The sequence below is a fragment of the Filicampus tigris genome, chromosome 11 (assembly GCF_054856515.1).
Source record: "Filicampus tigris isolate MCC_2025a chromosome 11, RoL_Ftig_1.0, whole genome shotgun sequence".
In the NCBI taxonomy this organism is placed as follows: Eukaryota; Metazoa; Chordata; class Actinopteri; order Syngnathiformes; family Syngnathidae; genus Filicampus; species Filicampus tigris.
The window spans coordinates 9,260,001-9,275,681 of NC_141227.1; the positions used below are offsets into that span (position 1 = coordinate 9,260,001).

At 39.2% G+C, this 15,681-nt stretch overlaps 1 protein-coding gene across 5 annotated transcripts in view; it reads right to left on the reverse strand.

Moving 5' to 3' along the window:
- The window catches only part of ate1 (arginyltransferase 1), a 46,582-nt gene that overhangs the window by 19,436 nt on the left and 11,465 nt on the right, over positions 1–15,681 (reverse strand). For 2 of the 5 annotated variants that reach the window (XM_086045591.1, XM_086045590.1), the window contains exons 7-11: positions 14,756–14,884; positions 13,499–13,627; positions 9,465–9,497; positions 3,987–4,168; positions 604–703 (exon numbers count right to left, since the gene is read on the reverse strand). In XM_086045591.1, the coding sequence (XP_085901717.1) occupies positions 604–703; positions 3,987–4,168; positions 9,465–9,497; positions 13,499–13,627; positions 14,756–14,884 (573 nt within the window). The remainder of the gene's footprint in view (positions 1–603; positions 704–3,986; positions 4,169–9,464; positions 9,498–13,498; positions 13,628–14,755; positions 14,885–15,681) is intronic. The other 3 variants (XM_086045593.1, XM_086045595.1, XM_086045594.1) reach the window with 3 other exon arrangements.

The following is a 15,681-nucleotide window of genomic DNA, read 5'->3' on the forward strand; positions in this document are numbered from 1 at the left end:
GATGTGCTACTATGGACGAGTCAGAACTACCTTCGACTACCAACATTGAAGCTAATGGTAAAACAGAATTTCGGCCATTACATATACACTATGACGGGGCGGCAAGGCTCAAGTGTCGAGCGGTCATCTCACGACCCAAAGGTTGTGGGTTCAATTCTTAGCCCTTGTGCCAATGATGAAGTGTCCTTGTGCAAGATACTGAACCCCCAGTTGCTCCTGATGTTGTATCATCAGTAGGTGAACAAGGAGATCATGGTGAAACGCTTTGAGTACCTCAAAGGTAGAAAAGCGCGATACAAGTGAAAGCCCAAAGCCGTATAAACACTTACTGCTTTTCGATTATTAACAGTTTAAATAAATTGTGATGGGGACACAGAAGGCTAGGAATACGAATATGGCGATTTATATAAGCATGTGGCAGGGACAATGTGCACATTAGATACACACTCATAACCCAAGATCAACATTTTGCTGATCAAAATTACATCATTGTACTTATACAAATGCATATTCCATTTTATACTTTCAAATAATTTGTAAGTAAAAACTGTGCTCTGAAGATTATGAAGAAAGAAAGATGTGTTGATTTGAGGCAAACAATACCTTATACCGCATCTTGGGACAGGAGTTAATGTAAAAGCCCAGGTAGTAGTGGGACAGCTTTGGGGACTGTTTCTGTAGATGCCTTGTGAAAGCAATCTCCCTATAATGGGGAAAAAAAACAGGTTGGAATTTCAAGATCATTGCACACTTTAGTTTCTGAGTGCTCTCACAACTTATTATACAATCTTATTGTAAATGACATTATTGAAATATCACATTACATTACAAGGGATCCATATGTACGTAAGATTTTCTGAGCCAAACAAATTTCATAGGACCCTGCCTTCAAATGCATTTCAGCTTAAAATATGCCAGTCATTCAAATACAAATTTGTTGAAATTTAATGACATACATTTTGTCAAAGATGGGAACTAAGGTTCTGTCAAACACAAAATGTTCCAAATAAAAGTGAAACCTGCATTTGTCAGACACGCAAAAAAAAAAACGTGCAAATTAACTCATTCACTGCGAGGCATTTTCAGACCCTCTTTTACCCTAACGTTTGAAAAAATTTGAAAAAAATACAAATATGTTCCTGTTGCTGGAATAGCTGGACTGTGACAAGACAAGTAAATTGATCAATGGCAGTGAATGAGTTAAAAGACAAAATACAAACAGCAATACATCAGTGCACTTTTTCGAACAGCATTTAATGCAGGCATCAATAAATACAATTATCCAAAACATTTAAAACCAGTACCCAAGCTGAGGAAGTAAAAACCCAAACTCAGAGGCAGCTTTTCTTGTCTCGTTTCATTAGACAAAAACAATGACCTTCTCTCTATATAGGCACTGAGCTGTTAAGCACAAAAGCAGGTGGTAAAAAAGGAGACGATTTATACAGCTTCTTCAAATACAGTAAATGTCTTGCCTTCTTTATTTCCCCCTTGTAGTTTCTTCCTTAATTGCATCCTTTTACTAACCGTCCATTTTCTCCTTCCATCTGCCATTTCCTTTGCCATTCCATAACTAAATTCCAGCTCCTTTTGTTTCATCCTTCCTTCTACCACCTTTCATCCACCCAAATGAAGGGGAGAATTCCCTTTCTTTCAATACTTCAGAGCAAGAGAAAGAGGCCTTAACATAAAATAGATGCTCTGAAAAATAAGACATAGGACAAAGCAGGCCAGGGGAACATGGGGGAGAGAGAGCAGGAGGAGAATATAAAACAGCACATCGGAGAAAGCAAAAAGAAGGCTGACCAGAAGCAGCTACAGCGAGGTGCTAGAAGGTCACCCACTTGCTGCCAGGTTCCTGGGTTCCCATCCCCTCACTACAAAAGGCCTGAATTGAGTGAGGGGGATGGCGGTCTTAAGAAAAGCAAGGGGTCCATTCACAAAAAAACACTGAAGACTCCCCTCTTTTCTCTTGAGCCCTTCACACCCCCAATCTCACCCCAATGGCAGCAGCTTGAGTTTACTATTATCCCCTCTTCAGCCATCTGACACTCCAGCACAAGCCAATTATCAAGCCCTGATGAGTGCACACACACGCGCACACACAGGGAGGTGCAGCCTCATATGAACAACGAAACATTTTTTCAAAAACAGCAAAGTGTGTTCATTAACCGGGTAGGATGGTATCTAAGTAGAGATGACCACTGTGTGCATCAATCTACCGTATTTTAGAAAGAAAAGGGTGCTGCACATCACCTTAAGCAGTGTTTCTACAATTTCGCATTAGAAAAAAAATTCACAGCACACCACCACACAAATGTAAAAGCTACACACACTGAAATGATCATCTTGCCTCAACTTACTCACACATGCTTAGTCGATGTTAAATCTGTGCCTGTTTCATTTCGTACAAAGATACTATACTGGTGTATAAATAGTAACAGGTGGTTATACAGGTTAACTGTCCATTCCGCCATTTAGTGGAAAAGCATTTAATTGTTCTAGCCTATCACTACACATATACGTTACTGGTATATAGAATTAATAGATTTTCTTGAATTTTCTGACCAATTACGAGAAATTGCATAGTTAACCGTAGAAAATCGCTGATTTAGAGACGAATGAAACCATTGTGAAGAATGATGCACTGGTCACAGCATTATGAATAGGACAAGATTATTTTCAGCTGGAACAGGGGCTTTAAGATGGTAGGACTTAAAGTGTGAACATTAAAAAAATAGTCATTTTTAGCCCATGGACAGATTCCCCCACCTCAACTGTGGATCTTTGCAGTTAATCCAGAGTTATCATCAGTGTTGAGCTAGTTACTGAAAAATAGCAACTAGTTAGTTACTAGTTAATTAATTCAAAAAGTAACTTAATTACTTAATTAATTGGCCAAATATGATCTATGGCCAAATATGATCTATGTGCAATATGTTACATTCTTTTGTGATATTTTTATATACTACATAAAGTTTGAAACATTTGTATGGTAACTGAAAAGAGCAGACTAACAATAATAACCTTGAAAAGGTTTTGAAAATAGAGTAATAGGTCTATGGGGCTTTTTAAGAATGAAGGCCTTAACTTTGAAAAATCAAAAGTAAGACTTTTAAGGATTCATGGATGCACAGCATCGATAGGAAGTGCAATTGATTCTGAATCTGTACAGAAGTCTTTGAGCACGGACAGCCATGGCAAGTAGACCAAGGAGTAGAAATGATAAAAGATCGGTGCTCGGGTGTCTGTAAACAAGCAGGAGTGGGCTTCCTGTACTTCCTGGCTAAAACCTCCTCCAGACCCCATCGCTTAGTTTAAGACTTGACTTCTACTTGAGACTAAAAATAAAAAAAGTGATGAGAAGCAGTGCACTTCGAATCACCAAGGTCCCCCCTCAACATGAGCAACACCCACCTGTCCAAACTGGTCTCACGTCTTTGTAGATCACACACGCACGCACGCACGCATAATCACTCACAAACACATACTGTACAACATCATCATCAAACCAACATCTGTGAAATATTCTAAAACGTTTCCCACTTTATTGAGGAACATTTTACTGGAATTGCCAGAAATGCATCTATAGTATGTGTACTGTGTACAGTGTACATGTGTGTGTGCTCTAATTTCGTCTTGGCAGAGAGAACCGTCGCCAGCTTAAACCACGATTGTAAAACTGCCTCTGCTAATCAAATGTGAGACAAAGGAATGTTCTTCACCAACCGATATACTGCATCAAAGTACAGTCAAGTTTTTTAAAAGGAGGAGTTCTGTGAAATAATAAAATGGGAGTATAAATATAGCAAAATACAATTTTTGAATAAAAGACAGGCTAATATAAATGGTCTACTGTGACATTCCCCAGAGACAATGTGTCATTTCAAGTTCATGTTTTACTGCAAATTGATTGATTTGACTGTTCTCCTTCAAAATAAAAGTGCAATTTCTACGCTCAACCAATGCAAGCTCTCACAACCAACCTGAGAGCAGAGTAGGAGCCCAGAGACAAGAAGGCAAAGTCCGGGTGGTAGTAAAGGTAGACGGATGACACACAGGTAGGCAGGATATCGATCACTCCCACGGCTACTATCTGGCCATCTAGCCAGTACTGCTGGTGAAAGGAGCCATAACCCATCTCGGGCCCATCAACCGAGTACTCTGCCTGGAATAAAGAAAGCGGAGAAGAAAAGAATTCCATTACGAAAATAGTTGCAGTGCTATTATATGCAAAATCCAGCAACTAGGACCTGAATGTTATCCCCATTGCATACACAAAACCTTGCGCACACACATGCATCTGAAGAGTGAAGTCTTAAATAAGAGAATCAAGATGTGACAGAAGTACAGACTTTCAGCTTTAAGAGGTTTAAAAAAATGTATCACCATTTAGAATTACAGCCAATTAATTCTATTTTCAGGGGCTCAAAAGGATTTAGAATTTTGATGTAATTGTAAATAGAACAAGAGGCAAGGCAGGGCAACTTCATTTATAGAGCACATTTCATACTCAAGGTAACACGATGTGCTTCAAACAACCAAAAGCACAACATCTAACAAAAACAAATGAATACATTTGCAGAGGAAAGAGGAAAAAAGTAGATTATTAAAATTATTAAAGAAAAATCAGTTTTTGTTGACTATGGCCCGCCATGTGGACAAAAGCGGTAGTGTTTTGACAAAAATCAACCGCATTTCCCATGAGTGTCAGCGCGTAGTGTCGTGAAATCCTGAGCCATCGTTATAGCGAAAGCAAGAAGTGAGTATGCCGTAAAGCAATTCAGGACATTTGTATTTTTTTGTGTGCCAGGGTTGATCTCATCCTCCTCAAAGTTGCTTTGTGCCAGTAAAAACGATAGACCCCCTCAGGGCATGAAGTCCCATTCAACGACTGTACTTGTCAGTCAATTTTTCATCAAAAGACTTGTGAAAAGTCGATTTCTTGCCCAGTGCTGCTTTAAAAGAGTGCATACACATTGACAACATTTAAGCACATGTGCAACCAAAAGATTTAAAGCAAAAGAGAGAAAGAAAAAGTAGCTTTCTGAAATTTTAACCTGGATTTAAAATCATTTATACTTGGAGCTGTAGGGGCAAAATGTTTTTTTTTATATACTCGGATGGAAATGATTTGCCGTAGGGGCAAAATGTTTTTTTATATACTCGGATGGAAATGATTTGCCATCAGTGGGTGCCTGGAGTCTAGAGTCCAACAAGTTTCAGTTTGTTCTGTGTTCCCAGCCTGGAGATGCTTTGCTTGGACATTACCACAGTCTTGACTTTCTACATACTGTCTTTGCTTTTGTCTTCAGTGATTGTCACGCATGCACTATTGGGTTGAGGTCAGGTCACCAACGTGGTGAGTTGTCAATTGATTCCCAAATATATTTAGCGATACTATCCTCATGCACAGTTAAAAAAAAATACACTTATATCACAATCATTTCTAATTACAAATTCATTGTGGCGGTGTATTATAAGAGGTTCCTTCTGCATGGCCCCCCATATTATGTGTGGGGGTATACAGTAGCCTCACTTTCAGGCTGCTAATGGCTCCCAAATGTGGAATGAGTGCAATAGAAAAGCAGAGTTGGGATAGAGTTGGTACTGGCTTCAGAAACACTGCAGGAAAGAACTTTTTAATAGGAAGCCACTTTACTAGCAAGCTGTGGATTGCTGCCAAACCTTCGCCTGTAAGTCCGTGTCTACTCACTCCATTCACTCACGGCGGAAGATAATCAGCACACATGCTGCGTGTTACTCATCAAAAAGTGTGGTTGTCTGGGTAAGAGTATTTTCTCCAGCATTATGTTTATGAATAAATGTGTGGATTATTCCGGTGCATGCATGAGAAAAAGCTCATTACAATTCATTAGTACAGTTATGCCCTCACCAATCCAGTATGCTTTCACTGGATGTATATTAATTTCCAAAAGTAGCAAGGCACTCAAATGCGGGACTTGTGTTAAGGTATGCCCAAGATAAATGTGCCATGGTACTTGATACCGCATTTATTTGCGAGTGTAGGCATCTGTGCGTGTGTGTGTGTTTGCTTCTTTAAGATGAATATATTTTTACAGTATGTATAAAAAAAATATTAATACAATGTGTTCTTATTACAGAAACATTTGTATTTTAAAGTATCAACATTTTTGGTGTATTTCACAGAGGTTTATCCTGGAAGTGAATTTACCATTAACTCATTCACTTCCAAACATTTTCAGACCCTTTTTTACCCCAACGTTTGAAAAAGTTCCTGGGATTGAACGACTGGACTGTGAGAAGACAAATACATTTCTTTTTGGCAGTGAATCAGTTAAACGACTAAAAACACTGTAGATTATTTCACTGGCAATTATGGATAATAACTGGGTCTGGGAGTGTATTCTGTTTATACTGTATGATATGTAATTAAGTTCCATGATGATGAAAGTCAATTTCCATTTTAAAACAACGGTCAATGCAGCTGGGAAACAAAACAAAACAAAAATGTGCAACAACATATACCACATGATGGTTTCAATAGCACCCTGTTACAGCTGTGCAACTGGGTGTGCAGAATGTTGTGTTCGTGCATATGCGCTTTTAGTCATGAAAACAGATTACAAAGCTCTGTGCCTTGAAAATGGAACTTTCACCAATGTAATTAGCTTCAAGTTTGTTTTTCTACAATTTCAAGTCAAAAAGGCAATAGGCCTGTTACTTGTCTGTCACATCAACTAAAATCATTTTGTCTTTTATTTTGTAAATAAATGCATATTCTTTTGGGCTCTATATCAGAGGCTAATGATATCAAAGTGTTGATTTGATGTACTGTAGGTTCACTCCACATTAGCCTTGACTAACTGGCAAGCAGCCAATAAACGATGGGAAAAAAACCTCAAGTGCGTGCGTGTTTAAATTTGGGTGAAATGTCCATCTGTGTAAGCAGGCAGCCTGTTATTTCCTGGCACAAGTACCATGAAAAACACTGGTGTCTTTGTAAGAGGTCCCAAGAAGGTTTGGCCTCGTGTGAGTGGGAGTGGGTGCGCATGTGTGTGTGTGTGTGTGTGTAGGGAGGGGGGGTGGTGTGCGCGCGCATGCGTGTGCGCTAATTAATGTATTCAAAAACATTTTCATCAACCCACTTTGGATCTTTTACCACAATTACAAATCTAGGCACAGTAGAAGTAATTGTCTAAGGTTTGTGTGCTTGTTTATAGGTTCATACCATGTTCAAGGCTGATGCTCTCTTACTAACCTGCACATCACCTCACACGATAGCTTAAGGGTTGTGTCCTTGCCACCTAACAACAATCTAAACTTCTCTGGAACACTTCAAACCCCCCCCAGAGCTTCCCATGGGCCCCCAAATCACTCGCATACGGCCAAAAGACTGGACCAGGTGAGTAGTACACTTTATCAGTGAGGAAGTAAGTGGTTGTCGCTCATCTTTTACCCTGAATTACACATATTTGGGTTGAGCCTTCATATATGACAACAATTCTTATTGTGGAACTGTCAGTCACATAAACTCAGTGCTGCATGATCACCTTTGTGGAAAAGGAATTGTGAGTGCACTGATGCTACCGGAAGGGATCCTGCCAGTTCTCTTGGGCACTAAGTGACGATGGAAGAACTCCAAGCTCGAGATTCCAATTGTAGTGAAATATAAGAAAAGGTATGTACAAGGAGATGTGTGATCATACATTAACTACCAAGTGAAAGCATAAACAGTACATGTTCATTTTTTAATAGCAAGTACTTCCAACGTCAAAACAACTTTTGGCAAAAAAAAAATATATATATATTTTTGGAGTTTTCATTGACTGGTGAAGTCGGGGTGTGTTGCCTTCAGTCACAATATGTGCATCTGGCCTGTGCTTTCTACCGCAAACGCCCCACCTCACTTCACAAGGGTAACGTGAAATGACGCATGCATGGCTGCTGTTCGTCACATTAACAGGTACAGATATACAATTCAGTGTATCTGACAGCACAAATGAATTGATGTGTCAGAGTATGTAAATGTCTTTTTAAAACATACAACACCTGTGTTCTAATGAGAAAGCTCTGCATTTTTGGTTAAAATGAACAATACCAAAAATAAGTCCTCAATAGCTGCAGTTAAATGATAGTTTTTGTATAAATTACGAGAAATGCAACACAATGTGAACCACACACACCATGTGGCGAGTATATGTATTTTAAATCGCCCTCAGATTTGGAAACAGATGGAGCCGACACACAGAGGTAGAACAGAAAAGCCACATACAATAACTTTGACAGGAGTGGGGAGTACCGGGTGGGAGATCAGAGAGGAATAAAAACAGGTTGGGCAACGGAGGGTCATACGAGCAGAGATGACATGCTAAATCCATCTGAGCAGAGTGAGTGAAAGCAGCACATGCGGGAGTGTGCCAGAGAGTGTGTGCATAGAATGGGCTGTTCAATGCGCGTGGCCAGCTTTGACGAGGTGATAAAAGCTTGTACCCTAAAAACACTAATAATGATGCTCATTACGGAAGACCCAAGGGAAGCCACACGGCAAAACTACAGGGATTTATGTGCCCCTCAATCTAATTAATGTTGCTGTTCCAAGTATCCTTCCTGGGTTTGAGTACGGGTGTTATTGTCCTGAGCTAATATGTCCACTAGTGTTTCTAGATGATGAAGTTCACAAAGCCTGCTGAGTGTTTAGTGATGAATGGCTGCAAATACATGTCACTCAACGCTACAGGAAATTGTACCAAAGATTTAGCATGAAACACTTGATAATACTTTCATGCTGGTAGCAACGATTAGACTTAATTCGCACGTTGAATAAAACTTTGTATGGGTTCCGTAAAAGCCAGACAAAATTGGGTAGTGCTTAACAGGTCCCAGGCCACCCATTTAAAAAAAAAAAAATCTTTGATGTGTTTTTATCTGGTTTGCAAGATAAATTGGGTTGGAAATGCCCAGGAGGCCCTTTTTCCAGATATTGTAGTTGCTCAAAAATGCCAGGCATCTAGGACAGCTGGATTTATCATTAACACTTGATATATAAATTAGCTTTGCACCCAATACTCATCTGTTGGATACTGAACCACGAAGCAAACGCGTCCCATTCTATCTAGGACAGAGTAAGACTTGTTATGGGCATCTTTTCAATTCAAATGCAATCTGGACACCACATTTCAATTTAACCTTTAACTCACTCTTCTACTCGTATTAGGTGAGATAACTCCTCTATATGAAAAACTAACCCCTTTCCTGTATCCCTCAAACACCACTCACTCAATCTTGCTGGAGGGCTTGAAAATGGAGAGCAAAGCTGAGTGGCTCAATACGTAAAGGTGGATAGGAAATTAAATTTTAATTAATCCATTCTGATAATGCAAAGAAAATAATGTGGGGTAAGAAAATAAAAAGTAATTCTATGGGCAAACTTACTGAAAAGAGGTATTGACGAACTGTGAAAGGCCAAAGGAAATCCTTACCTCTAATGGTGAATCGCAGAGAAATCGCCGGAACTATAGTGGGATGCAGACAACAGAGGAGGGAAAAAGTGAGTTATCACTATTAGCAAAATATCAGAAAGAATGCATGAAAATCTTACATACTTCTAAGACTGTCATAGAAATAACGATCAGCGATCAAATTGTCCTCTTTACCAAGGTGTTACCTATCAAATACCCCCACAATCTCAAAGGGCCATGAAAAGAAAGACTGTTTACACAAATGAAAACATTTAGACCAATCAACTAGACAACAGGAGATAGTGACAGTTCAGAGGATAAGCCAGGAATGTTTCAATCTGGTCTCTATTTTCCCCATCGGTTTAGGTCTAGATACTTGGTAGGGACAATAATTGCTGCCATTTCTTCAGAGAGAGTGAGAATGCTTTTTTGAGAAATGCCTCACAGTGCTTGTCAAAGCAGGGCCTAGTGTTTTGCCACTAGCAGACACACATTGCATGACAACAATAAAGGATTTCCAGAGTTGCACATTTTTGTCCATGTGTTCATTCTACTGTTTTGAGTGTTTTCTGCCAGGAGTGAGAGCAGTGTTTGCAGATGATCTACATCTTGAGGACATAACTATAAATAACCAGTAAAAATAGAAAAGCCCTTATGAATTTGATGACTTTGATGACTACAATTGTATTCCCCAAATTTGCTTCAGTCCACCTCTTGCATTCCTTCACGGGGAAGTCAAACCAAAAATATTCTTTGCAAGAAAAGGTTCTATGCGGAAAAGCTATGTTATTGGTTGACTGAGTAAGTTTACTTTCATTAACTAGGTGAGGCAACATGGACGTCACAGAGTGAGTGGCCTGGCTGATTGTATATTTATCCACCAGGTGACTCTTGGTGAAAAAGGTTTGGACACCCCTGCTTTAGATTATGTGAGATAATACTGTAAATGTTAATAGTGCACTCATTTGATATTTAAGACATCATTTTACATTTTTTTTAAATGACAAGAACAATAGAAAATAACACCAACATTTGTAAGAGTGCCAGTAAACTGTAATTTTCCACTACTAACTTTATAGTCAACAGCAAAGCCCCCCAATGTGAAACATGCTAAAAGGCAAAAACACAAACATTTTTATTGAAAACTCACAAAAAACTGTTTAGTAAAAACAGCTGCAGGTAAAGGTGACGTCATTTAAAATGTGCCATAATAAAACACAAGCTGCTGTGTATCCTTGAGTCTCCAAACAACCGACTCACCCATGTGTTTGATTACAAATGTGTGAATGAACCACATTTTTACGAAGGCATTGATATGCATGTGAAAACATAGGACATTAAAAATATAATCTACAACACAGCCTTGCCACCCCTCAACTCAGTTTATACATCTATTATCTACATCGCTTGTCCTCACAAGGGTCGCGGGGAGTGCTGGAGCCTATCCCAGCAGTAGGCGGGGGACACCCCGAATTGGTTGCCAGCCAATTGCAGGGCACACAGAGACAAAAAAACAGGCGCACTCACAATCACAACAAGGGGCAATTTAAAGCGTCCAATCAACTTAACATGCATGTTTTTGGAATGTGAGAGGAAACCGGCGAAAACCCACGCAGGCACGGGGAGAACATGCAAACGCCACGCAGGGAGGCCGGAGACGGGATCGAACCACGACCTCTGAACTGTGAGGCGGACATGCTAACCAGTAGAGCACCGAGCCGCCTCATCTTATACGTTGGCAATCACTGCCTGGTTACTAGACTACATTCAGTTTTAATTATATCATCTTTAGCAGGGGTGCATTATTTCTGGCATGAACTGAGTGTGTAAAAAGGAATATGGTCTGTAGACAGCCTAACATGCAGGTGTAGTCACAGAGGCAAGGCAACACCATAACAAAGTGAATGCAATCATAGCTTCCCTTCACTGATGCAACCACACAATAGTCTGAAAACAGATTGTGTCTCGAGTACCCTCTGGACCGTCTCATTAGCAACACATGGAGTACATCACTTCCTATTTCTTTCCCTTTACTACAGTAAACATTCATCTGCACACGATTAGAGTCTAAAATGCACACATGAGGTACGTATAAACACTTATTTGCTTGGACCTAATTCGTAGGACCCTACACAATTGTGCTCTTTAAACGTGGTGTTTTTTAAAATTGATTGATCTTCTGTGCCATACCCTTCCACAGGGATTTTGGAAAATCTGTGCTTTTTAGATGTGTCATATGAGAAGAGGTGTAGGACACAGACCTTTGTTAATGTACTAAAACTAAACCAATATCATAATAGCTTTGAACATCCGCACTAAAAAGATACTCTGCGTAAATGAAATATTGTCTTTATAATATTGTCTGTCTATTTATCCATCTTATCACCATTCAAAAAGTTTTTGCTACCTTTCATGTGTAACTCCTTAAGTTACGGTCTTTTCCCAAAAATGGGGACTACGGATTCAACAGTATTTTTTTTTTTTGTCTTTTCCTGATGAAAGTCACATGTGCTGGAAGCCAGTCACAGCTCACCAAAATGGGTAAGTAGAGTAAGTGGACTGTGGGCTGTGTCGTACTTTTGTAAAGCATGTGCCTAAACTTGAAGTGAATATGGACGGAATAATGCCCATCTCCTTTCCAGGTATGATATGACAGGAAATATATGACTGTATTAGGTTTTGGGAGAAATTAGTTAAGAGAAACAGTTCACCTCTACCTTGCCTTTATGACAGAGTAACTTACAATGCTTAACATACTTGGGTAGAGATCTGTCTTAAAATTAGGATAAATTGCATTTTATTTGTTGTTAACAAGAGACTCGAGACCATTTATATTTGGTTTCAATCTCTAACTTTGTAACATCTCATTTGCAACCTTTCTAGAAAGCTGCTATGGAAATCAGTCGGATCCCCCATGAATGCCTTTGATTTGCCTTAACAGTACCTGACAATGCACTTTTACAATACGCATCGCCACCAGAACAGTCTATATGTGAAACAAATTCCTTCATTCAGTTACTCTAAACTAATACAGTAGAGCAACAGATTGTTCTTTTTCCAATTCAAAGGCTTTACATCATGCTTTGAACCTTTCTGATCACTAATGTTCTAAAACTGAGCTGAGGCTGGTACAAGTGCCAAGGCACTAGGAAAGAATCTGCCATTGCCTCCTTGCCAAATCTGCTTTTACAATTAATGAATTACCTTACTTTTACAAGACAAAGAATTTGGTCATTTACTGAGGCCTACTGGCAGAAAGTTTGGGGAGGTAGTTGTTTTTCCAGCCCTCAGGGACAACTGGCCCATTCACGTTTGTGGAAAAGGTTCCACTGTTCTGCGTGCTGACTTGACTTTATTTTCTCCATTTTGTATTTATTAGGGTACGCGAACACATACCGCTCACTGCTACAAACCATAACAAATGCTTAGATTTCATTTTTTGCTCATGCACCAAGGATGTAAAGGTTACGTTGTTTATCAGGTGTCGCTTTAATATGCAGTGTATGCAACTCGGAAAAAAAACAACAACAAATCCTCCTTAAAAAAGGTAAATGTCGGTTAGAAAAATGTTAAATGATCTCCTCAGAGCCTATAGTGCTGTGTTTATAATTCTGTCCCTAGCCTTGGAGAGATTTTGTAGTTATATTTGCTTATACGCAACAAATTGTGATCAGAAATAATTGATGCATGATATTCTATCCAAGTACTGTTTCTTTTGTTGTTTTCACTTTGGTTTTAACGTTGTCTTTTAGGCAGTTAGAAGCATACTAATGTTACGATCATTCTACTGTATTGTTTTATATGTGCTACGTTACTTTAACAGATTATTTTTATTTTAATCATTTATACGAGTTGTGAATGAATTTCACTATTTTGTATGTAATTACAGCCCAAAAAATGTCAACAAAAAGTACAAATTAGACATGCAAAAACGAGGGATAGTATAACTGCGAGTGGATTTCTTACCAACACATTTTGCCACAATGTATTTTTTTACATATTAAAACCAAGAATGTATGACCTACAGAGCGTGCAGAAGAAAAACCGGGAAGTACCTCACTCTCACTACATTCGCTGGGGTCATCCCCATGAATGGCCATCTGGTATCGGGTGTACAGGGCCACAGACTGCTGATAGGATGCTGTAAATTGGGGGTCCTCAAAGCTGACTGGTACTAGCCTTACCTTCAAGCACAAAGTGTAAAAGGGAAAAGCAATGAGGGTCAATGAGTGCTGTTTTATGTTTCTTAGAGATGTCACTTCAGTCTCCTGGATCGTGGTTCAAGCCGAAATTGACGGACAGATTCCTTTTATCACTGTACAAAAAGTATAAATGAATGGAAGAAAATGTGATTCTAGGAGACTGAATGTACACTCTTTTTAAATTACACTTACACTTGAACATGCAACTTGAAGATGAGGCTAGTGCATGGCCCACTATTTTTCCACAGACTCAGCATTCTTAACCTTTATCTTGACGGTGCTTTTAGAACAGAATCTTGGCCCCTCTCAAGGAACCATATCAAATTTGTCAAACTGCAATAACTCCTTTTCCACAACAACTGCACAGTGGCCCGTAAACACAACTCCAGCATGGCACCCAATCTGCGACTCATTTCAGTGCTACTTACATGGCGTTGCAAGTTGCACCAGAGGCATAACGTTCCCAACATGATTATGTACTGTAGAAGGTGCTACTAAATGATTCCCCTTTTATAGTTCATTATTTATCTATCTAATAAAGCATACATTTTAGCGATAGAAGAGGCACCGATTAAATACTACTGTGAAATTTGGGAGGGTTAGGCAGTCAAGCTGCCCCTCAAAAAACAGACGAGAATAAGTACCCTACCGAGTGACTCAAGGCCAATTCAAGACACCTGGAGAAACACTGCTCTCAACCATGGCGTATGGAAACATTTTCACCTCATTATCTCCCTTTTTGATTGTCTTTCTTTGACACATACATGTGATTTCAGACTGAAACCTAATGGTTTTCACTTATGCTGACATCTTTGATATTTGCCCTGAAGTTTTCACCTTCTGTATGTGAAGAGGTATGAATCATCCACAAATATGTACCAGTAGTACACTGGTATGTAAGTGAAGTAGAGACAATAATTCTCTCTTAACTACAACTAAGGGATCTGAAAAGACAGAAGGAATGATTCTACTACATGAGTCGAAATAAGCATCATTATTACTGGTATTATTATTGTTGTTTTTAAATGTACTTCTGGATGCATATCTATCATCTCCCACCCGCTATGAGAAGGCCAACAGCAGCTTGACCTATGCCTGCCGCCCCCTGACCTGGCTCTCGGAGGGTTTGTCAGGAGGGTCCTTGTGAATTGCCATCTGGTAGAGTTTGTACACCTGGTAGGAGGCGTCGAAAGAGGCTTTGAACTGCGGGCAAGGGGGACTGGAGCGCACTAGCCTCACCTTCAAAAAAAATACGGGCAGACAATAGTTAACATCCACATTTGGGATACAGAAAATAGTTACAGGGACATTAACATACAAAAAGGAAACAACTCAGAGAACTTTTATGAAGGCATTGTGACATGAGAATCAGACACAAACACACGCACACACACACACACTCCTTGCTCAGTGCCATTTTGATCCACGTTTTTTTGTAAACATTTGTTGACTTTTCTACTATAGAGATATTGCTCTTGTGGATGCCTTCCTTGAAAGGGAAACAAAACGATATGGAGAACAGCATGTTATGATAATCTGAAGTAATGCCCACATGAGATGAAGAGTTAGCAAATTAATAGTAATAAAAAAAAGATAGGAAATAAACTATTCTAGCGATTCACCATGTCTCCTGAGAACAAAGTTTTTGTTTGAAAAAAAGTCTTTCAAAAATCTAAATGCATCAAAAATCATTGCTGATGCATGTTGGATGCTTGGACTAGTACTCGACCCCCAACTCAAATTCACTACTCATATACAGGAAATCTCAAAAACAATACAAAGAAATGTAAACTGCTTTAAATTAATTAGACAATGACATACCTAGCCAAGCCGCCTTACAGTACATGCATGCTATGATTTTCTCTCATATGTCATACTGCATGACAATTTGGTCAAAAGCGAGTCCCACTGCCACCAAGTCCATTTGTTTCCTGTATAATCAAACCTTAAAAGTAATGGATAAAAAAGCAATCAGATACCACCACTGCCATATTCTCCAAAAAATATAACCTCCTAAACTTTGACAGCTTTAAAGA